Source organism: Barbatula barbatula (genome assembly GCF_947034865.1).
Source record: "Barbatula barbatula genome assembly, chromosome: 2".
Taxonomy (NCBI): Eukaryota; Metazoa; Chordata; class Actinopteri; order Cypriniformes; family Nemacheilidae; genus Barbatula; species Barbatula barbatula.
In genome coordinates this window covers 18,650,234-18,674,269 of record NC_136767.1, presented here as the reverse complement: position 1 = coordinate 18,674,269, position 24,036 = coordinate 18,650,234, and the positions used below count along the sequence as shown (strand labels likewise).

Sequence of the window (24,036 nt, the reverse complement as noted above, 5' to 3'; positions counted from 1 at the left end):
TCTGCTTAGCCCCTCCTCTACGTTCACGTTTAATGTGGTTGACACCACAGTCAACCAATGGGATGTATCAACGTCACGAACAGACCGCCGGGATCTGACAAGCAGTTTAGTTTGAGAGGGTTGCCACAACACAGTCAATGGAAATTCGGCGGGGCAGACTGAACCGTCGACCACAACTGATGCCGAATGGAAGATACACCCTGCTCTACACCGGGAGGGTGATTTGAATGAGCTGGATGTAAATGACGGTGCGCCACTGCATTGGATGTCGGCGTGAGATTTTTAGGCGTGAGCTACCCAGAAGAGGTTTTCCTGAGAAGCGGACACCGAAGATAAGTGCACTGAATAACATCATCGCTCAGGTTGGTTTTCAAAGCTACCAGTGTCTGTTTGACAGATGCATTTTGCTTCGCGTAATTTGACGGGTCTTCATTAGCTACCACGCGTGTGCAGCATTAAAAAGACCAAGCTAAAGTGAAGTCAGTGGGTCAGACAGACACTGTTTAGTCAAATATGTTGTTTATTCCATAGCTATCTTGAGTCAAAGTGCAATCTTTTTTTCCATTATTTTGAAAGTACATAATCTTTTCTACGCTTCACGCATGTAAAAAAACCAACGGCAGCATCGATAGCAGAGGAGCACGAGCGTAATTTAGGTTGCCAGGAAACCGCAGCCACAGCATCTGTTAAAGCCACAGTTTTGTCAACTCTGATGGTCATTTTGAGGACAAAAACGCTGAATTCCTCTCGCTGCTGATCACCGAGCAGTAGGAGCCAATCCGAGCGTACCAAAGTCATGTTAACACAGCTCTGTCGCTTTTGTCTGCCGCCTCTATTACCGTTAAACCATCCAACCTACGGTTGACAGAGTCACAGAGTTGTCGTGTTTTACCGCATCCCGATCCTATAGAGAAAGCCTTCGGGAGAGAGGTAAGACATTCATTGTGTATTAGATAGGTGAATGCATTGAGATCTACTGGATGGCTTAACGATGAAGTGTCAATTCCGACCGTACAGCTTTTATTGTTGATGTTGTTCACACTGGTAATTGATGTAAATCAACAACGATCGAGGTTCAGCGGTCAGTCTGTGTGTTTTTGTGAAGGGAACGAGCGCTTTACGCAGATATCTACTCTGCCTAACGGTTTACGTTAACGCTGTCTTATTTTGCACATTTCTTTGTTTATTGTCCACCCAGGCATCGAGCTGGAAGCGATATTGTGAATGGAACCGGAGCCAATAAGCTCCATGTGTTATTATTGAATGAAGACGGTAGGGAAATCATTGGCTGTCGCAGGAATTATGTGCAGCCTGTGTTCATTCTGTCCTGCAACGGCACGGTTTTGCGGAGCATTGCTTGTCGATTTATTGTTCGTGCATCTGCCTCGCGTGCATAATGTAACTGTACGGGCACGTGTGGATGCTTATTACCAGTGTATAGGAAGATTGGACGTAATACGAATATTCATAAACGAGGTCCTGTGATAGAACCAATTTTTAATAATTTGGAAAATAATTGCAAAAGGATTTTTATTGCGGTTTTCTCAGAATCAGAATCACACACCACCGGGATGCTTAGCTGAAATGACGTCATGCAGAGCTTGTTAAGGAAGAATGAGCTCGTAAAAGAGAACCACCGCCAGTACATACAGTATTTTTTTTATTTTTCGTAAGAAAGAATACGATTACGTTAATTGATTACATTTCCATTATATTTTTTCCATTGTTGCCTGTTTGTTTTATTTCTGTAACTGGAACCAAAAATTTGGATGGATGGACTGTGTCTGGATTAAATAAAACACCAGAGAAGCATAGTGGAACATATATCGCTTGTTCCGTCTGTTGTATAATGGATCGTAAAGGACACCTTTTATCTGCAATTCTCATTTCTCTTCAACTTGAATGATGTTGGAACTGATGACTTATTAAAACACACTTTCATTTTTGTCTCTATTCCTAATGCACTTTTATTGTCAACATGAGGAGCCTTGTAAGTTTCTTAATGTTTCTGTAGATGCATTAGTCAGCACATGCATTTGTTGTGACCTCTATATTTAAGAAAGACTGTGTCGCAGATACAAATATATTAGTTTTCATAATTCGTGTAATGTCCAGTCTTTGTAGTAGTGTGAAAATTGGCTTGTTTCTTCATGATTGGAAGCTGATCTATTAAAATCCTAGGAGTGCTACTTTTGACAATATCGCATGTTTGCTATATGTCATTTTCATAAAAATGTATTTTGTAAGGTTTTAACTGGAGAAAAAAGTGATAATAGGATATTGATTTAGCATTGATTTTCAGTTCAACATGCAGGCTACATGTTGGTCATACATACACACGCTGCCTCATCCTGCAGTTCCTTTGCTGCAGATGCATAGCTCACGCATTTTTAATGGAAAGAGAGGATATGTGGGTCAAGCACACATCTCTGAGCTAAAGCCTTTACCACCGCTGGCTTTAGAGAAAAGCATGCATGTTTTGCCTCATGAGACAAGGAGATCCCATTATGTCTTTGACCACATTTTCTTACTATCAATGCTCACGTGCCTTCCATTCATTTCTTTAGTTTAGGTCGCTGAATGGCAGTTAGTGGGTTAAGTGGATACGGTTGGGTAAGATCACACATTCACACACGACTTATGGCTTAAAGCTGTACTCTGTTCTGCCCCTAATATATCTATTTGTGTTTGTATAACCTGTTAATTTAACTTACCTACTTGTTAAAACCAAAAAATAGAGTGCTTTCGAGCTCCATGTCAATATTGATCTGGGGATTGATCCACAACACTCATTTTGATATACTGACTTATTTGCATTTACATTTAGTCATTTTGTAGACGCTTTTATCCAAAGCGACTTACAAAGAGTTCAGGGAGCAATAATCGATATGTCATAAAAAAGCAATAGTATTACAATAGGTGCTAATACGAAGTTACTAGTTTCAACAAAAGCTAGACCACTGAGAGAAGAGATAGGGTTAGGTTTTTTTTCATTTGTCTGTCAAGTATTTACAGAAGAGATGGGTTTTAAGTAGTTTTCTGAGGGTTGTGAGAGATGAAGTTGACCGGTACGCGTTAGGAAGAATGTTCCACCAGGAAGGAGTTGTGAAGGAGAATGAGTTGGAAAGCGATTTAATGCCCTTATGAGAATATTGTCAATGGGTGCCAGGCAATGTGATATGGATGCAGTGTTGCCTATGTTTCATGTCACTGATGCATTAACAATCACTAAAAATACTAAAGTAGATCATTAATAGCTACACTGAAACATTTTTTACTCTGCCAGGAGTTTTCAAGCTTCTCTTAAATGTATGTGATTCTTAAAAAAACTGTAATAAACGCCGTAACATTCAGGAAAAATGGATCTCGATGTGGTTTACAAGTAGCGTGCTTGCAGAGCTGCGCTATTTCTTTATTAATTCAAAATGAAAATTCTGCCTTTAATTACTCACCCTCAAGTATTTTAACAACTGTATGACGTCCATTTTTCCCTAAAGTGCAAGGGAAGGTAGTTTTGAGAGCTCCTTAGATTGCAGCGGAACCAATCTTCAAAGCGCTGAAGTGTGTAAAGATAGTAAAATTGTCCATGTTACTCCAGTGCTTCAGTATAAATTAATATAATGTGATGAGGATACTTTTTGTGCGCAAACAAACAAAACTAACAACTTTATTAAAAGAAATTTGAGTGTGTGTCCGAAATCGCCACTTTTCCCTTCATTGGTACACTAACATAGTCTACTTTAAGGGAGCGAGAGCTACACCACAGTGCATCCGGTGTCAGCATTGCTTGACACATGCGTGTTTTGATGTAGAGCCTGTGTGGTCAGAACGCACATATGCGTCGAGCAATGCTGACACCAGATGCACTGTCATGTGGCTTGTGTGTTTGGTTGCATTGCAATCTAAGGAGGAGTCAGAAAGCTTCCAAAACTAATTTGGGTTTTGGGGAAAAAAAGGTCATACAGATGTTAAACTACGTGAGTATTGGTAATTAATGGCAGAATTTTCATTTTTTAATAGTAAACTTCTAAAAACTATTTTTTTATCATAAAATTGTTCCGATATTTGTGTTATTCTTCAAAGTAAATGATTTAGCATCTTCCACATGGTCACCCTTTGCCTAAATGTACTCCTTGAATTAGATTAAACAGCCTCTTGAAATCTCAGCCTGCATGGGAAGCTTTAATAACAGTAATTTCCATATGTTGGGAGATTTGTTTTCGCTGCTTTTCTCTGTTTATTTACATTTGTAATTAGAAAGTTTTTTCTTGTAATAAAATAAATTAATAATTTGACACAATTATATTTTTCTCCAAATAAGTACTTTGAAATATTCCGGCATAAGCGCACAGATGAAAGGTTTAAGGAAGACATTTCTTTTAAGTGACCATAACTTTTGAATAGTGTAAAAATGCAAGTTGTTCCTTTTTAAGAATAAACATGCCTATACTCAAAACGTACTGCTGTTTATTCATTCGTTTTCTTAGATTAAGTCTTTAATTTAGTTAATTAGTGAGTTGACTTGTTTCAACACAAACACATTAAGGTCAGTACTTTCTGTTGAATTGTTTATTCTTACTAAACTGTAATTAAAGCATTAAGCTTTTTTATTTTAACCTGTGCTATTAAGATTTTTATATTCAATTACAATAACTTTTTAACTCTATTTTAAATGAAACCATAGAAAGTTGAGAAAGAAAAATCAGGATGAGATCATTTATTAAATGACATTACATGAAATTAATATTTTAACTTTTATCTTTTAATCCTAAACAGAAGTAAATCATCAGAGGTGTAAGAATTGAAAATTGTATTCCTGCATGTATTTTATCCCAACACATCTGTGTTTGAAATTGAATTGAGAAATGCTGCAGAGTGAATGAATGACAGTCCCTTGTGAAACACTGCAAACACACTCAGACAGCTTTCAGCACCTGACTGTTTGTTATGCAGACACTGTGTTACTACTACCATGAGATGCAGAACTTTGCTCATAGAAATATCAGAAATTATATAATGCAACACATATTGTGAATAACCGAGAACAGTGTCAATGTATGGCATATTACAGATATGTAACAAGGTTTAATAAAAGGAAGGAAGGAGGCGGGAAGCTTTTAATAAACAAGATTTTAATAAAATCAACAAACAATAAAACAAAAGTAAAATGCCTGCAGCTCCCTCACGGTTGACTGCCGGCCACACAAACATAATAAAACAGAACATAAAGTCCAGGCCGGGTCCTCTCTCGTCCTTCCCAGTTGTCGCATGTCGCTCCTCTCTTATGCCCCCGGAGCTCCTCTGTGAGAGATGCGAGACCGGTGCAGGCTCCAGCCTCGCTACGTTCCCTCAGGGCTCTCATGCCTCCCTGCTCGCCACAGACCCCCATTAAGATTTAAAATCTATGAAACGTATAAATGCTCTTATTTATCGCCAATTTGACATTGAGTTAAATAATTTACCCCAGTTTTGCTAATGGCTGTTGCACCTACGCTTTTTTTGTATAGTATTTTTAATAATAATTAATAATAATAATAATGCCCTTAGTTCACCACTGTTCTATTCACACAAACACAAAGTTACAACTTTACACGCCGTTTTATTTAAACAATTGATTATCTAAACAAGACAAAAAAGACAACAATTTTGCTTTTTTATTTATTCTTTATTACACCAGCTGATCTGGTTTGACATCCGATCTAAGCAGTATGCACTACAGATGCCACATACCGTGGCTCTCTTCTCTTTGCCATTTACCCCATTACTAATCCACCCCCACATTTCCCCCACCACCACACACACATAACTCATAGCCAATAGAAAGTCACATGTCCTCACTCTGACACATCTACAACGGTTTTATCTCCCGCCACCACAGAGAGACCATGTGTGATGTTGTTTGGTTTGGCTGACACCATACAGTCTCACACGAACACACAAGCCATACAGTCAACGTATGTAAATACTACAGAAATAGTGACGTGTGTAATAATTCAATATTTACATTTTGCCGTAAAAACATTGTTTTTAGGTGGGGACGGCCTTTATCATTCCCATTATCGAGCCAGATAAGAGCATTAGTTGATGGCATGTGTAGCAAGCAGTTGGCAGGGCCTCTTCTTTAGTGGTTTTATTTGCTAAGGAAATAAAATCAACATTCAATCAATATGAACCCTCCTAATACATTATTATTACATTAATTGCGTTTGTCTTCAAAATATTTTGTGAAAATGTAATGTTCTGCTCTCTGCCACTGAAATAATTTTCCTTTTGGCTGACATCACCAACCGCCTCATGGTCAAAGATGGCAATGACTCATGATCGTACTGGCAAAAAATCATATATCTATTCATCTTCATGAAGCTATTAGACACATAAATAAATCAGTTTGAACACCTTAGTTAAACTCATGCTCTAACCAGAACCAACGCAGATTTCCCAGAACGTGTTGTTTGGAGGTGGAATTAGTCAGTTTTCGTCAAAGCTGATTTAACATCTGCCCACGCCACTGATGCAGATTCCGGTACCCACAATATGTCAGTTGAGAGTTTTGTGGCATCTAGTTCAACTGTGATTCATAAAGCTTGCCTCCCTCTGCCCGAGCAGCATGCTAGCGCTAATGACTCTATTTTCCACAATCTGTTTTAAATCAAAGTCCGTTTATGGAAGTCGTGGCACTCGGCAGCCATATTTGCAACGCCTCTGGGCAGCTAGTTACATCATAGCAAGTCCACAGTCCTATCTACTTGAATGTCAGATATTTCTAAAGTCGCTGGCAAAGATCACGTCTAAACGGCATATTTCTGATCAATAACTAAACATGACATGAACTGTATCAGTTCGGTTTGCTAAGCTTAATTTGCGCAAACAAATTAGCTTTTTCGATGTCGCCTCACGAGAGGCCCAGAGAATCGTCCGTCTTTACTGATTGACTATTGGTGGGACTTCCTTCGCAAGAGCGGCCATATTGAGCGTTGCATTCCTCGGCATTCATGTTATTAATGAATATTAATATCTCGTTTTAAATTCCCTTTTCTGTTTTGTTTCCAGCAGCAGCCATGACAGGGGTGGGAGCAGAGGATGACATTCCTCTCTGTGAGAGGAAAACTGTCACAGACTTCTGCTATCTCCTGGACAAATCTAAACAGCTTTTCAATGGCTTAAGGTCAGTCTCTTCTCTTAGTCTGAGTGTTTTGCTGTTTGTTTGTGGACCTTTTTGCCTTCCAGATTGCTCTCTGGCTCCAATCGTGCTGTGACCTGTCAACTTTCTCTGCTGACTCTCTCTCCATCTGTTTTATAGATGTGGCCTAATGCTACATGCAAAGCATCAATGACTAGTTGGTGGGTTGCCACTACTAGCTGGACTAATTGGTTTGAGAAAAAAAGAAGTCCTGAATAATTAATAGACAGTACATTGATTTGTCTGTCTATATATGCTATGGGTCTACACAGTTCTGTCCAAGTGCCAAGTAGGGCTGTGCAATTAATCGAAAAGCATTTGTAATCTTCAATTTTGGCCTTCATCAATTACAAAAACAAAATAATTGAGATAAACGATTATTGTGCCGCATTCCATTTAGCTAAGATCCTCTCTTTTCTTGTAGTGTAAATCCACAGTGAACCATTTCCTTTACAGTGGTTCATCAGTGCTATCTTTAAGTTTATTTTTCTGTTAAATTCAGAGTTTAAAAGCCAAGATTTTTATTTTCTATGTTGTTTTAAAGGTTAATGAGTAATCGTGTTAAATAATTGGGATCTCAAAATTGGCCAAAATTATCGCGATTATGATTTTTGTGATAATAGAGCAGCCCTAGTGCCAAGTGCAAACTAAAACATCACTGCTAAAAATTAAAAATATATATATTTTCACTAATGGACAAGTCAGTTGTTAGATGACTTGACCCTTCCCTATTGGTTGCTGTCTCTATATATGTAAATAAGCAAGATTAGCAGTGCTAACATCTCATCTGTGCTGAGCTTCATGTACGTGTCGGCGTTCAACCGTATAAGGAGCTGAGAGCCCTTTATATTTTCCGCCGTCTGCTTGAAGTGAGCTGATCTGAATGAATCTTCAGTGCTCTTCTACCACCCCCTCATATCTGCCAGCGTTTGTCTCTGATTTACACACGCTGTAAAAAAAAAGAATCACGTCACTCTGTGTTTATCACCATTTCTCAGTGTTGGTTGTGTTTGAGTTAATCAGTCATTTTTAGCCGAGACTATTTATAGCACAAGTATGTCAGTAGCTGTGGGCTCTATCTCCCTCTCTTTTTCTCTTTCTTCCTTCATTACTTCATCATCTGTATGCCTTTCCTCTCCTTTTCTCTTGTCTTATCCACACCATTTTGCAGGGTGTATATGTTTGTCGCAGGTATATTTAATATGTAACCATGGATTTAATATGCAAACTTTGGATTTAATGTAAGCTTGTTATGGATATATCTTATCATAATTAATACAACCAACGAGTAATAGGCTATAGCCAATTAATAAAATTCCATACCTCATAATTCCATAAAATGTTGTATACGTTCGGTTTTTAGTGTACACCCTAAAAAAACCCTAACAACCAGAATACAAAACAAATCTTAATTTTTCTGGCTCTGTTGTCCCACCATATTTAGAGCAATTTAAAATGCAAAAACTCCACAAATATCGTTAATGCACAAGAAGACATCCATACGAACGATAAATAAATTATAATTTCTAAACGGAAGTGCTCTGGGAACGTGTTGAAGTCGGCCGCGCCTCTTCTGGCTGGTTCGGGAATCTAGAGGGCATTATGGGGTAGCCCTTGTGTTGTAACATTCAGATATCATAGTGTTGGTTTATATATTGATTTGTAATGTAATTCATAGCTCAGAGCTTGGTCCTACATTTTCTGGACTGTACTTTTTTTGGCGGGGTTTCATCTAAAATTTAGAATGCATTAAATCGCAATGAATATAAACACTTTATAATAAAGATTGTCTTCGTTAACATTAGTTAATGCATTAGCTAACATGAACTAACAATTAACAATAATTCTATAGTATTTATTAATCTTAGTTTGTTCATTTCAGAATTTAAATCTAACGTCTATATCATTTCTGGGCTAGGAAAATGCCCTCTTATTAGAAGTCTGATAATTAATATTTGTAAATTAAACTAAACTAAAAACTACTCACAACATACAAACAAGAAATGTAATGTAACAATTAAAATGCTCTCATCATAAAATGAAAACAAATTTACTTCCTAAATTAGCCTTTCCATGCCATTAATACCAGAACTACTTTTTAAATAATTTCCCAACTAGAACGTTTTTTATTTTTTAAAGTGACCCTGCTTGTGAAAACCCAGCAAAAGTATTTTTACTTGTTTGCTACATAAAATCATCCAACAGAATATTCTGTGAAAATATTACAACTATATCTTCAATATTGACTGAATAATGCCATTTTAAAGAGTGAAATCTTAACGATTTATTTCAAGCATTAATTTCACTGATGCTTGTTATCTAATAATTAATTAGATTATGAGACTTTAGCCTGGGTTTTCACAGGGTCACAAATGTTTACATGCTGATCAATAATGCTAAAGCTATATAATAACGTTATGGTTCATATTGTATCACAAATCTGGTTGAAAGGTTTGAGACCTATAGCAAACCGTAAACAGACTGACGGAAACACATACTTTCTGCATTTTGTTTACCGTTGTGTCTCCATTAACCTACTCTGCGTGTCCGCACTACTGTTGTTATAATAAATATGTGTTTGAGGCTCTTCATGCGGTGCGTCATTGGCAGGAGAGTAGCAGCACGTGCAGAGCGAAAAGGGTTAAAATTAAGGGCGTTTTGCGACCTGGCGCTAGAAAAAAGATACGGTTGCAAAAGCTAAATTACATAAATGTTCCTTAGAGCGTGTGTGATGTGATTCTCCGTTGTGTAGAGGCACGGCTCAATTTAAACAACCGAAATAGTCAAATGTTTTAAATGGTGTAGAAGGCTATGTCCGGATGAAATGAAGCAAAGGTCCTGATCCGGCCTGCGGTCCGCCAATTGAGGAGGATTGCCAGAAGAACCATTTTTGGTTCCACAAAGAACCATCTGTTTCTTACATTTTTATAATCTAAAGAACCTTTTTTCGCCCGGAGAACTTTTTGTGAAACAGAAAGGTTCTTCAGATGTTAACGGTTCTTTATCGAGTGTATGGATAAGTTGAATGTTATATCCCAATCATAGCATGTGTCCAAAATACAGCATCGACTTGCAGAACTAGATGCTTGCTGTTAGGCCACACCTCTTTGCCCTGTTTCTCCATGCTAATTAGGCTGTCTAAGCAGTAGCGGCCTACTTCTGTATTTGATGCTTAGCAACACCCAGATGAGTTGAGGAATGAAACAGCTATTATTAATTGGACTAATTTCCTTAGCTAATGCTTCCCTTACTTGATAGGTCTCAGCATCTCTGGTATTTCTATATTGAACAAGCTTGGATTGGATTAAGTGACTTAAGTTGTTAAATGTGCATGTTTTAGCCAACATGCATTGTTTATATTAGAAGTTGAACGTGTCTCAAGATCTTGGTTACTGACGCATGATCTATTGATAGAAATGCAATATAATATACATAGCTATGTCTTCCGAGCTGTATAAAGAGCTCACACAATAAAGCGTTATGTATTTATTTCCTTAGAAAGAGCTATTTCTATCTACATACACAGCGGGTCCCCTTGCATGTAATTCGTCCATGTTCTGTGGTAGTGTTTCAAAAGGGAGGGGTGGAGTGAGCAGTTGGTTGCAATTCACAACCTTGCCACTAGATATTACAGACTGGACCTTTAAATGGGTCCTACTTTGCCTATTTTTCAAAGTCTTTATTATGTTTATGATGTGCTGAACAACAGTTTCGATTTTCAAAAAATGCTTTATATATGACATATTTCAGCTGTGTTTTACAACGTCATCTCGATTCTCAGAAAACAGGCCATTGAGCTCCTTGTTCTGTGAAGTCCCTCCTTCCAAAGCACTCGGATTGGTCAAGCTGAGTCAGTCTTTTGTGATTGGTCCACCCAGCGCTTAGTGTGTGTGTTGACATGTCCCACCCATTACCCTATCCGTGTTCCAGAGGAAGGGTTAAAGTACATTTTGGGTTTCATGAAGGTACTAACATAGGAAAATGTTTCTTGTAGTTCCATTCTTGTAATTCATTTTAGTCTTTTAAAAGTAATTTCTGTTAAATTTATATCTGCATTGTCTGTGAACGTTGAGTGTTGCGACTTGGCAGATGTTGTTTATGGTCAAACAGCTATACTACTCACTAACTAAATTTCCTCCCCTTTAAAACTATATATTGTACATAGACTTTATTATGTATTAATATACTAATATATGTTTTAAATATTATAATTTTGAACCTTACAAGTTATATTAAAAAAATTATCACAACATACCTGTTGTCAATAGCCGTGCTGTTAAAAACCATGATTATCAATATTTTGTTAATCCTACACATATGATATGGTAAATAATAAACACCCATGTTAAGTTTTGTCTTAAGAGCCACAATGGTTACAAACTCTCTAATCCTTATGCTTCAATTTAAAAGGGGCCAATAAAATTTAAAACGCAAGATAATCACAAATAAGGATGAATCTGACTTCTGAATCTGAAAAAACATTTAAAAAGGTATCATGCTTATATTGTTGCTGTGAATTCTTTAGGCCAAAATAACCATCACGTGAAAATGTGATATCGTGACATCCCTAATTTGCTTAAAATCGCGCGTGTTTGTGCTATATTTCTAAAAGATAAATGTTTCTTTAGGTATTTTGTTATATAAGACAATGGCATTTATACATTTTCAGTACGACTTGAGTGTCAAAGTACATTTGAATCAAATGATCAAAACTCTATGATACGAATGCTTACTCTGTGTATTACTACAAGACATTCCCAGGTTAAACAGACATTGTAATCCTGTCCTGAAATAACCATTAACATAATTTAATAATCAAAACATTACCACACAAGCAGTCTCAGCTGTAGTAAACAGCCGTAATGTCGCTCAGCTACACCAAACCTGACTTCATCTGCACACACATCACCCTTTCTTTATCCTCCCTTGCCTCCCCTCACATCCGGGTCTGTCCCTGGTCGTAGTTCAGCCAGTGAATCAGTCTTGTGAGAATTAATGCTGTCAGTGAGGATGGGAAATTAATGGTGCATAGAGTGAAATTAATGCCTTAGCTAATGGTGGCACCTACCTGCTTCCTGACCTTGTCTCTCATAGTTCACAAAGGCACCAGGGTGAACCATAAATCTCGATAATCTTATTGTGTGTGTGTGTGTGTGTGTGTGAATGATGAATGCTTGTTATGAATGGAGCTGCAGTACGTGTGCGTGTCCGCTACGCTGGTTTAACTCTAAACTGCATCAATGAAAAGCTAATGGCAAGGTTATGTCAAGGACCCGATTATTGTTTTTAGAATTTTCTAAATAAATGACCTTTTAAAGGATCATAAAGGCCAAAGTGGCTTAATTGTAATTCTGAGCGTACTTCTAAATAAGGACCTTTTCATGTACCTGCTGCATTCACAACCCCTCTCTTCCTTCCCCAATCCCTGCTTCTGTCGTCATAGCAACCCTCTGATGATGACAATAGGGCCTAGCATTTTTTTTTTGGGAGAGTATAGGTGGAAAAGGGGGAGGGGGAGAGAGGGAGAGGGAGAACATAAACTACACTTCTCTAGGTGATTGCCATACCTCATCAAATTCCTTCACATCACAGGCACTATGACTCACCACAGCCCGGCCCAAACTCTCACCCACACCTTCTGACTCTGTCTCTCTCATTGATCTTTTTTTTCCATATCGTCTCTCTATTGTCATGATGATGCTAATGAGGTCCATGACAACCGTGTCCAGATGTATTTTCAGAGCTCTCATCTGCTGCCCTCCACATGATGTCTCCAGCCCTATATTAGTCGTGTTAGAGGGCTTGAAATGGCTTTCCTAATGCATTTCATATGTGGGTATAGTAGTTTGGTGAGAATTACCAGTAGTGTGTGCTGTGAAATTGGCTTTTTGGTCCAAATATAATTTTCCTCAGATGTTTGCTCCTAAATCTGTTTTGAGCACCAGTCAATGAACAAAATCTATTAATAAGCTATGAATGTTTTTCTTGTTTGTTTGTACACACTCCTGCAGGGATCTGCCGCAGTATGGACACAAGCAGTGGCAGTCCTATTTCGGCCGAACATTTGATGTGTATACCAAGCTGTGGAAGTTTCAGCAGCAGCACAGGTCAGCCCTGTAAAAAGATCTATTTCTGAAAGACTTTTTTGTCTTATAACAATACAAGACTTAACTGGTTTAACAGTTCCTTTAAAGGTCCAGTGTGTAGTTTTTCAGAGGATCTATAGGGAGGCTCAGAGGTGACGTATTTTTGTCAGCAAAACGCGGAAGCAAAACGTGGAACTTCCAGTTCCATCGCTCCAAAGTCTATGGGTTTTTTCAATGGGTTTTTGGTAAATAGCCCGAAATAAGGTCCGTGGTAAACAGAACCTCTAAACATTTTCACGTTTTATTCTATGACAAAGCACACCAATTATAACCCACTTTTTAAAGCCATGTTCTGTCTTAAAAATGGCGGTTCCTAAAAAGTTGCTTAACTTCATTTGGTCGGGACCTCAGACGTCATCGCGCATATAAATCTTACATATAATCTAACGTGGCACAAATCTCTTAAAACATATGTGGAATCATTCATGGAGTTATTACTTACCAGTGAACACATTTAATAAAGAGTTGTCGGAGGCTTGGTGGTGGTGATGTTGAAATTCGAGCGACCTTAAGAGTAGTCTTATTATAGCAACGTGTTAGCTTTTTACTTTTTTGTATTTCGGCTTCAAAAGAAACAAATGTGGTGTTGATTTGTAAAGATTATCTTGATAGACAAAACGTGTAAACATTATAATCCTTTGTTAATCACAGAATTTATTTTTTGCAATTGGCATTTCGTAATATAGAGATTGAGACCCTTAATGCAATGCTAAATGCAAGATTAGTTTATCCTCGTGTGCCATTGAGCAAACAAATGATCATTGTCTGCTCTTTGCTGTAGATTTCCCAAACTCTCTGGTATTTTTTGCAGTATTTTGTTTTGCTCCTATCCGCCATGGATATGCTCCATTACTCCTGTTGTGTTGTTTGTTTGTCACGTTTACGATGATGCTACGGCAGTAGAGGTGATGCAACTATGACAATACATTTATAATCCCACCCAGATTGAAGCAGTACTAAACTGTAGTGGATAAACAAACTGACCTGAAATGAGGTGCACCGAGCCAAGTCGTAGTAACCTGATGGTACCATGCAGCGCGGGTCCCCTCGCATGGAATCCGCCTTGTTGTTTCTACAGTTGTTACTCCTTTGGCAAAGCAGCAAAAACGTGATGACGTCTTATGCCTGTGTCAGCCACCGTAGTGCTTTGAGTGAGCCATTGGTTGCAATTTGCAACCTCACCACTAGTGACTGCTAAATTTCATACACTGGACCTTTAAAGTATCAATGAGAGCAACATTACTCACGGATAATCTCTTATCTGTGTTTACGTTACTGGAGAGTAGACAAGTCCTGGACAACCGGTATGGTCTCAAAAGGTGGCAGATCGGTGAGGTTGCCTCAAAAATTGGCCAGCTGTACTATCATTACTAGTAAGAAGATCTTCTTTTGAAAACTCTACTTTACTCAAATATAGTCTCGGAGGCACCTGAATGATAATTTACACATTTTTTCAACTTTGTCCTCCTTTAGCCTCCGCACTTCGGAAACGAGCTACCTAAATGAAGCCTTTTCTTTCTATTCGGCCATTCGTCAGCGATCATATTATCACCAGGTCAACAAAGAAGACAGGTGAAGGGAATCTACAAAGAATTGCGATGAACTTATTCATGCTTGTTTTATTCATTTGATTATGATGTTGTGTAAAGTTCTTGAAATAATCTGCAGTCTGTGTCGTTCTATGCTGGGCAGGCCAGAGCTGGTGGTTAAGAAGCTGAGGTATTACGCTCGCTTTATCGTTGTTTGTCTGTTGCTCAACAAAATGGACCTGGTTAAAGCGTTGGTCAAGGTAAGTCATGAACAGTAGTAGATATTCAGTCAAACAGAGATTCTCATCTCAAAAATGCTCTGTTGCCCGCGTGCACAGTTGGAATTAAATTCATGCATCATGAGTTCTTATCTTTGGCTTTCTTTCAAGTAAAATAAGACACTGTCAGCTATTACTCCTACACATTTTGTGTCCAAGTGTATGGATTTATTTTTGTTTATCGTAAAATCTTATCCCTATATGGACGCTATACACTATTTTTGAAAAACTAAACTGTACGGCCAATACTATGTGTGTCTAAAATATTGATCATTGGTTTTTTGTGTGTGTGTGTGTGTGTGTGTGTGTTTCTGCAGGAGCTTTCTGATGAGATTGAAGACTACACCCAGCGTTTCAACACAGAGGACCAGCTGGAGTGGAACCTGGTCCTGCAGGAAGTTGCTGCTTTTGTGGAGGTGTGTTTTTATTTTTGATTAGTACCATCAGTATTCCAGGATTAAGGTCGACATGACATTAGTAAAATGTTCTTACTGTGACATATACGTGTTTTTATATGTGTCTGTGGTGTGTTAGAAATTGCCTATGCATGTATTAGACAAGATGCATTATATCTAAAAGTGAATGCTCATCCAGACCTACCTGAAATGCCTCGTCTAACCACACCCCAACAAATGGAGATCAGTTCATGGTATGATTTGACTAAGAACGCCCAAATATTCACGCCACTAAGGTGGGCATACCTGTCAGTACAATTGCTTTGAAACCTGATGTTCCAAGTATGGTAAGAAGCGTTACATTCACCACCACACGCTTTCAGTAGTCGACCAATCACTACGCACTGGTTAACTGGCCAATTATAGCACACCAGAGCTTTTCAGAGTGATGAGCTTTGTAAAAAATCTGCCTGTTTCAGAGAGGAAGGGCAAAGAGGAGATAAAAACATGTACGGTATGTGGAAATTACAGCGTTTTTAACCTTTAATCGTTTATACACATTGCGTTACATCTAAAACAAATGATAATATTCCGTGTCATATGACCCCTTTACGATTGGGTTGAGTGTATTCTATGTGGTGTTTATGGCTATTTTTCTTTACAGTAGTTTTTTTTACATTCATAGGCAGATCCACTTATGATTCTAAATGATGACAATGGCGTGGTGGTCATATCCAATCGCCTGCAGGAAGGGGGTGTGCCCCCACTTGAACAGGGCATGGTGGTTGGCCAGCTCTGCTTGGCAGATGCGCTCATCATTGGCAACTGTAACAATCAGGTGGGCGAGCAGTTACATCTCTGTTCTAAAACACCTAGCAGACTCAGCAAGTAACGTAACGCCAATTTCAAGCAGTGCTTTAATATGTAAATGAATATACTTAAAATATCATGTGGGTTAAACCTCATGTATTATTTTTGCTTATTTTTTTGTAAAATGTCTACACGTACTTAAAGATCGGGTATCACAGTTTCTTCCAATCACATATTAATCTCATATATATATCATATTAGCGGTACTGTACAGCCTCTGCCACACATCCTGATCGCTATCTTCTACTTGTAGTATTTGGTGACGGATGGCATACCAGCTTCTGGTGGGTCTGGCAGAGGGTGAACATGAAATAAACAGCAAATAAAAATGTATCTATATCAGAATTAGGCATTTACCCCACTAAATATTGGTTGATTTATGCTTACAGTTACAACTGAGAGTAATAGTAAACTTTTTGTTTGTGGTTTCCGACAAAAAAGCTTGCCATTTCTTTCTCAGGTGAAGTTCAGTGAGCTGACCATCGATATGTTTCGGATGCTTCAAGCCCTTGAGAGAGAACCTGTGAACTTGGCCACACAAAGCTCCAAACCAGGGACACTTGTAAGAGAAGACTCTTACACTCTCCCTGTCACTCTCTATGTTGAGTGTTTCTGAGTATTTTCACCCTTCCACCCTCACGGTTCCTGTATTTCACCTTTATCAGCCTCTCTCTCTCTCTCTCTCTCTTCTCTTTCTTACTATGCCTCCTTTCCAAGACTCTCCGTCCCTCTCTCACTCATGTATCTCTCTGTGTCTCTTTATCCCTCTCTCACTCATTTATCTCTCTCATTGTAGGAGCCCAATGAAAAGCCGGCCAAGCGAGAGAATCCTCATAAATATCTCCTGTACAAACCAACCTTCAGCCAGCTTTACACTTTCCTGTCTGCCTCCTTCAAGGTTTGGCTGATGTCATTACCTATTTGTGCACCTGCCAATTTCCTTCCTGTTTTAATACTAGCACAGATACATTGAAGATTCAAACATGATGTTTAAGCTCGATGACCTCGTGAAATTATGATTTTTAGTCCGATCAGATGCTTTTTCTAACTTGCTGCTGCCTAGGAAGTAGATTCATAGCTGTGATGTAGCAAAGGCTTACTGCTTATTTGAACGTATTAAATACATTAACACAACACAGAAAACTGGCTTTGTGAAGTGATTTTGTGTGGTCACTACGTAAGATACAGTGCCTCAGTATGATTAATTGCATTACATTTCTGCATTTGGCAGATCCTTTTATCCAGGGAGACTTGAAGTGAATTCAACGTATACATTCATTGAAACTAGAGAATGCATGTGGTATGTTAGGGTCTGAATGACAACTCATTTCCGCTAATGTGTGTGTGTGTGTGCATGGCATGCGACTGGGGTGTTAACGTGTTACTATCTCCTCTGCCTGTTGCTCTGTTGGAGCGTAACACCTCATGAGTGTGAGGAAAACCCACACGACATGACTCAGAGCGTTACTCTTGCTACATAGCATTTCAATTTTAGATTGCAAACACTCTTATTTTTATCCTCTTCCATTCTTTCTTCTTGTTTTTTATATAGAAATATTTGCAAATTATTGTTAGAATTTGTTTCTAATTTTTTTTGTCAATGGGGAGGCCATTTTGTTTAGTTACCAACATTCTTCAAAATGTATTATTTTGTGTTGTACAGAAAAAGAAAGCCATTCAGGTTGGGTGAACTATCCCTTAAAGCTTGTTTGTCTTTCACAAATTGTAGAATCACTCCCTTTCCAAGATATATCTAATAGTGAGTTTGTTTATAAATTAAATTCAAGATGGGATATTTATAGCTGAAGGTAGCAAAAAATTGAGGTTTTAACCAAGCAAAACCAAAATCCCTTCGAGTACCCCCTCAAACCTCCTAAAGAGACCTCGAGGTGCTCAAACCACTGTTTAAGAATCGCTACTATATGTTTGTCCCTACGTGCAAAGATAAAAACTGCTTTAAATGTTGTTTCTTTAATGTTGCTTGAACTGTATTATTAGCGCTGAGGCGGTTATTGAGACGTTCTGACTGTGTAGCACTTAGTGTTTTACTGAATGTAATAATAACACTCTCTGTGACACTGTTTTGGCTTCTGTAGTATTGTGAATGATCTGATTTAATTAACTGATTTAATGGATGGATTTTTATGTCCTGCTCATCGAGGGTTTGCTTTTTTCGCACTGATTCATTCATTGATAGGAGCTGCCAGCCAATAGCGTGCTGCTGGTGTATCTATCCGCCACCGGAGTTTTCCCTGCTGGACGCTCAGACTGTGAAGGTACGCTGATGTGTATTAGACGTTTTATCTGACATTGCTGACTGGGTTAGAATGCTTTCTTTTAATATTACCATTTACCACAATACCAAAAAGGTCATTGGGAGACCAAAAAGGGGTGGGGCTAATGGGTTGTTGAAATGAACTTTTCTAATTCAGTTATATTGAAACATGTCTTTTTCATATCACATCTTGCATGTATTCATCCACAGGACCTTATGACTTCGGAGGCGTCCTGACCAACACAAACCGAGATGTGGTGAATGGTGAGATGGTGCAGAAGAGGAACCAGGCACAAAAAGAGATGCACTGGTGAGCCTACACTTCATCCATCACTGTCATCTGCTCTGTGGTTTTCCAACAGACTAACATGAGCTTAGCCCGTGTTTCAACATTCAGGTGTTTATAACGGGTGTGCATGCATGCACAAATGTGTTTTTCAGCCTCCACCCAGGAGACCTTTACCCGTTTACCAGGAAACCTCTGTTTGTCATTGTAGACTCATCCAACAGCACAGCTTATAAGGTGAGTGTCATGTCTCTCTTTTTTTCTTTCCTTGTCACATGCTTACATTTTTTTCATCATTGTACCATTTTCTGTGACATCATGAGGCTATCCATTATTCAAGAGCAGCCATGTGGCTATAAACAAGACGGTTGTGTAAGAATAGTCAGTAGTAAGGGGATTCAGGACTTGGAAGTTAGTTTCTGCTCATAGACTGTTTTGATCAGCCTTTGTTTAAAGTTTTTGTCCCTGGACTGATTTATTGTTTTGTTAGATGCTTGGTTCAGTAATAGAGCTCCCCCTTGTGTACATTTGTAAAATGTTCACCATTTTAAAATAAATGTTATTAAAAAATAAAGTTTATTTGCTGTCTAGTGTTTGTCCTGACTTATTCCTGTTTTTAAACAGAATTTCTCCAATCTCTTTGGTCAACCCCTGGTATGCCTGCTTTCTCCGACAGTATATCCGAAGAGCATGCAAGGTCTGCTTTCAATATTTTATTGATTCTTTAACATCCATTTAACAGAGGATAAATAACAATTTAGATTTTTTCCCTTTTTAGCAAGAATTTAAATATTTATAAATATTTCTTTAAAATAACAGACTTGGTTTGAAAAACATTTGTTTTTTATATATACAGTTTGTATTATTTACTATTTATAATTTTTTAAAATCACTAACTGTTACTCGCCTACAGACCAATCTCAGCGTGGGAGTTTGTTTACTCTCTTCCTCTACAACCCCCTCATGGGCTTCCTGTCTGTCTGTGGACTGACCAGCATGCGCTATGGATTGTGGGAAAAGGCCCAGGAACTCCTGCGGAAGGTTTTCCATGACATTGGCCAGATAATCACCAGTTCGCGAGCCATAGGTAGGACCAGTACCAGCACCTCTACAGAAAAACACTCTGCTCTGTTTGTCTTTTTTGATGCTTTTAGGATTTTAAAATCCAAATTTTAATGAAATGTTTGGACCAGTGGATCAACAGCTAGCGTTCTGTTCTCCTGTTGGCTGCTTTTCAGATCAAGCCTATCTGCAGTTTTATGGAGACGAGTTTCTGCGTCTACTCATGATCCGTTTCGTGTTCTGCTGCACCACGCTTAGACTACACAAGCTCTTCCGGGTGAGGACGAACAGAACATGATAATATAATAAATACAGTAATAACATTACAACAACAAATAATCGTATAAACTTTAAAGCAGTAGTTCTCAAAAACAGAATGCAGCAATTTCAAATTAGTGTTTGTTCAAATATCCATAAATAGTCATTCTCATGTATTTTGCTCCATTCGGTTGCCCTCTGTACTATACATGCAAGAAGGAATGTTGAATGATCTACATATCGCTGCTGTCCTTCATAACCTCAGATTTCCAAATTCACAGTTTTTAATGGAAAACAAACACTGTACAAATCTCCTATATAGCAGATTCATCAATTCTGGATATTTGTGACCAAAAACGAAATGTATTTATTGTTGCTGTCTGGATTTTTGTTTGATGAGAAAGCTATTTCTGTGTGTGTGTCCTACAGGAAGCAAGGAGTTTTCCAGAATCGTACCCCCCGCTGCCTAAACAGGAGATGGTGGAGAGTAGCCTTCTACAGAAACATGTGCTGGACCTGGCAGCCATGTTGGACGTGCAAAACCTTTTCTCTGATGGCATGCTGGATAACTATTGACCACATGTTGGCACCATGGCTAACTTACATGAGCTCATGCCCTCACACACGCAAACACACAGTCGTACTGTAGGTAGTTTCTTCTGAATAAACTTATTGGGTGTTTAACCTACACTCTAAACATTTAGATCTAGATAGTTTAAGAACTATTCAAGAGAAATGTTTCATCCTTGTGGGCAGATATTTACAGTTTGTCATGTTCACATGTATTTTTAGATTTTAAGAAACTACACACACCCAGAGCGTCGCTCCCAACATACAAGAGAACACATTGATTTCAATACATGCATGTACTGTGTGAGTGCAAGCACATGGACATTCAGACCTGTTGAGGGCAGCTATCACAGTTTCTGAAGGTCATGCACAAGGTACAAAGGGTCATTGTGGACAATTATATATTGAGAAAAAATTAACATTACAGGAAGTAGAGGAAAACATGTTTATGTTAAACCATGTAATTCCAGGGAGATGTCTGAGATGAGCCTAAAGCATTTGCAAAATGCATTTGTTGGAGTAGGAAAATTCTTTTTCCTTCTCAACACTTTGCATCTGTAACGTTTACACAACTTTTCCATAGGGAGCGTGCTGCATGTTTGCATTTTTGTTTTTGCTCCCATCTTCAGATGTTTTTTGGCGTCTTGCCTTGTTTTGTTTGTTTTCGTTAATTTGTTCATTTTTCCGTCTCGTGGACTTTGGCCCGGTCCACTCTTGAGACATTTCGGACATCTGCCGAACGCTACGTCACAAACAGGATCTCCATCACCTCTTTTTACAGAGAGATTCTTTTTAGCATGCCTCGGTAGTAAGCCCATACTTACATAGCTGATGTAATAACCTAATGTCTTATTCCATGTGCAGTGGACACCAATAGCCAACAACGTTCTCTTTTATGTGACAGAGACGTACAGGCTAACACTTCTGTATATAGGTAAACATGTTGTGTATATATCTATATACATATATATATGTATAGTTCATAAGAAGTTAATGTGATGCAGAGAAGTGTGTCTGTCTGGGTTGTTTGTCGTGGCAGATCTGTGAAAAGATGACCCCTGCATGTGACAGGGGCAGTGTTCTTGTGTCTAATTCGTGAATGGACCATGCCACTGTCTCATCTGCGCACTCGACCCCCCCGCTACTCGGATGACATTCCAAGACTCGCTGGCAGAAGAGCGTCTCCTTTACAATCCATCCGTGTCAAGGACAAGTAGACATCATCGGTCTAATAAGAAGTGATGTGATCAGTGTTTTGTTTGTTTCATTACATCAGGATGATAATTATGATGATAATGGTTACAATAATAGCCTTGCACTTTACTTGCACTATTTAAGTTTGATTCCGGCGTTATTTATTGTGCTGTTGGCAAGACGCATGTCTGATCATTCCATTATGTCACTTCTTTGAGTGGCATATAGCTTTCTCTGTATTGAAAAAAATGGCACACATTCTGGCTTTGAAATAGTTGTTACTGTTTACCAACTCTTCCCTCACCAATTGATCATGGCCAGTCAAATGGGACCAGAAGATTTTTGCATGCAGAGAGCACAAGGTCCCATGAGCTATTCTAGTGCCCCTTCAACTCTCGTCCAACCCTTGTCGTTGAATCTCATGTATATTTTTGCATGTTTTGGCCAAAACTTGTAACCTAATAATACCCTATTTTAAAAAAAGAGACATGTGCTAATGTTTGCTAACAAATCACTGCCAAACAGAATCAACCCTCACATGGAATTTCCACTGCCCAAATAATGCAGAACAACGTTTTGTCCGCAATCTCGCAGGCACAATTACCTTTTTTAATATGCTGTTTTTTTGTTTGCCAAAAGCGAGAAGGCTCGATAGAGATGAGCAGGGAAACAGAAGGTGACTGTCACTGTTTCCTCTCTTTCTTGTCTTCTGACCTTGACCGGTTGACCATTGAATGTTTTTGCCTTGTTTTATTTCTTTTAGTATGTCCGTATGTAAGTTGATTTAATGTCTCGACTTCCTAAAATTCTATAAATTAGCACTGTAAATTCTTGTTGAGGCGCTCCCTGTATAGTGAGCTAATGAGCACAGGGGTAAATACAGATTATAAGCACTTATGCATGAAATGTAACAAACATCTACCAAACTTAATTTTAAAAATGCAATACCCTTTTTTGATATGGGAAGATCATTTTATCAGAGTGTTTTCTTATACGGAGACAATGGTCAATCGCGTGAAACATTTCTGTAATGGATTCATTAGCAAGGCATTAGTAAAATCCCCTCTGCTCTGTTTTAATGCCACAGTTGAAGGCTGTAATGGCCAAGCAACTTAAGGATATGAATTTGTGTATTTGTTTTCTTTTTGTAATCCTGGTTTGTGGGGCCAGATCCAAGGTGTAGTACGGGTGATTTCTACCAGTTCCTACTGTTGTGGGAGGGAACATTTTCAAAAGTGATGTAATGGTCAGAATACTCTTTCTTTATAAGTTAAGGGGTTCTAGAGTTGCTAGTTGAACATACTTGCATTGTCCAGTTGTTATGTGTTTTAATCACTTAACTGTTTTGTCTTATCTGTTGCCAAATTATATTTGATGTTTGTTGTTTAATGCAGAAAAAAAGAACAAGGAAAAAATGTGATGATACCAAAACATGCAAGCTTTTTGTTTTTAAGAATGCTATTTAAGAACATTAAAACGTTTATGACTGTTTTGCTTAACTTGTGTGATTTAAATGTATTCTACTTCAATCTTTTTAATATTAAAGTGATACTCTGCCCAAAAAACGAAAATTCGGTTACACTTTACTTTAAGGTACCCTTTATAAACCATTTATAAATGTGTTCATTAAATAAGTCATTTACAAATGCATTATGAAGCAGTTAAAACTGAGCAACTAAAAAGAGGGATTCAAGCCATGTTTAACCATGTTATTAATGCTTAATACATGTATTTATTCATAATTTATTATCATGATGTTGTTTGCAATGCAGGCTGTCTGACTGGACACTGTAGGGTGTTATGTTGTTTTTCCTTTACCTGCTCACTATTTGAAAGGTATTTCATTAGTATCCCCTTTTATTCATGCAGTTATAACTGCTTTATCATGCATTTGTAAAGTACTTAATACCTTACATGTATATGATTAATGAACAAATTTGAAAATGCTTCAAAAAGGGTACCTTAATGTAACTTGTTACCGAAGATTCTGTCA

The 24,036-nt window shown here is 38.2% G+C and overlaps 1 protein-coding gene across 2 annotated transcripts; it reads left to right on the top strand.

Moving 5' to 3' along the window:
- The first annotated feature begins 75 nt into the window (after window positions 1-75).
- Window positions 76-23,602, top strand: scai (suppressor of cancer cell invasion). Of its 2 annotated transcripts, none has more exons than XM_079484050.1 (17): window positions 76-362; window positions 7,054-7,165; window positions 13,192-13,287; window positions 14,613-14,699; window positions 14,800-14,898; window positions 15,019-15,115; window positions 15,451-15,549; window positions 16,214-16,366; window positions 16,859-16,960; window positions 17,195-17,296; window positions 18,596-18,674; window positions 18,884-18,983; window positions 19,115-19,196; window positions 19,584-19,656; window positions 19,873-20,046; window positions 20,198-20,298; window positions 20,709-23,540. In XM_079484050.1, the coding sequence occupies exons 2-17, from the start codon at window positions 7,059-7,061 to the stop codon at window positions 20,853-20,855; spliced, it is 1,698 nt and encodes a 565-aa protein (XP_079340176.1). In that variant the 5' UTR covers window positions 76-362; window positions 7,054-7,058; the 3' UTR covers window positions 20,856-23,540. The 2 variants fall into 2 exon arrangements, with proteins under 2 accessions (XP_079340176.1, XP_079340175.1); XM_079484049.1 differs by having other exon boundaries at window positions 109-362; window positions 7,051-7,165; window positions 20,709-23,602.
- The last annotated feature ends 434 nt before the right edge of the window (window positions 23,603-24,036 follow it).

Excerpts from the sequence above, each read along its gene's own strand:
- scai (XM_079484049.1), top strand. The coding sequence starts at position 7,059 with ATGACAGGGGTGGGAGCAGAGGATGACATTCCTCTCTGTGAGAGGAAA. Across the intron at positions 13,288-14,612 it reads AAGTTTCAGCAGCAGCACAG|ACAAGTCCTGGACAACCGGT; the intron begins GTCAGCCCTGTA and ends ACTGGAGAGTAG. Across the intron at positions 19,197-19,583 it reads CCAACAGCACAGCTTATAAG|AATTTCTCCAATCTCTTTGG; the intron begins GTGAGTGTCATG and ends GTTTTTAAACAG.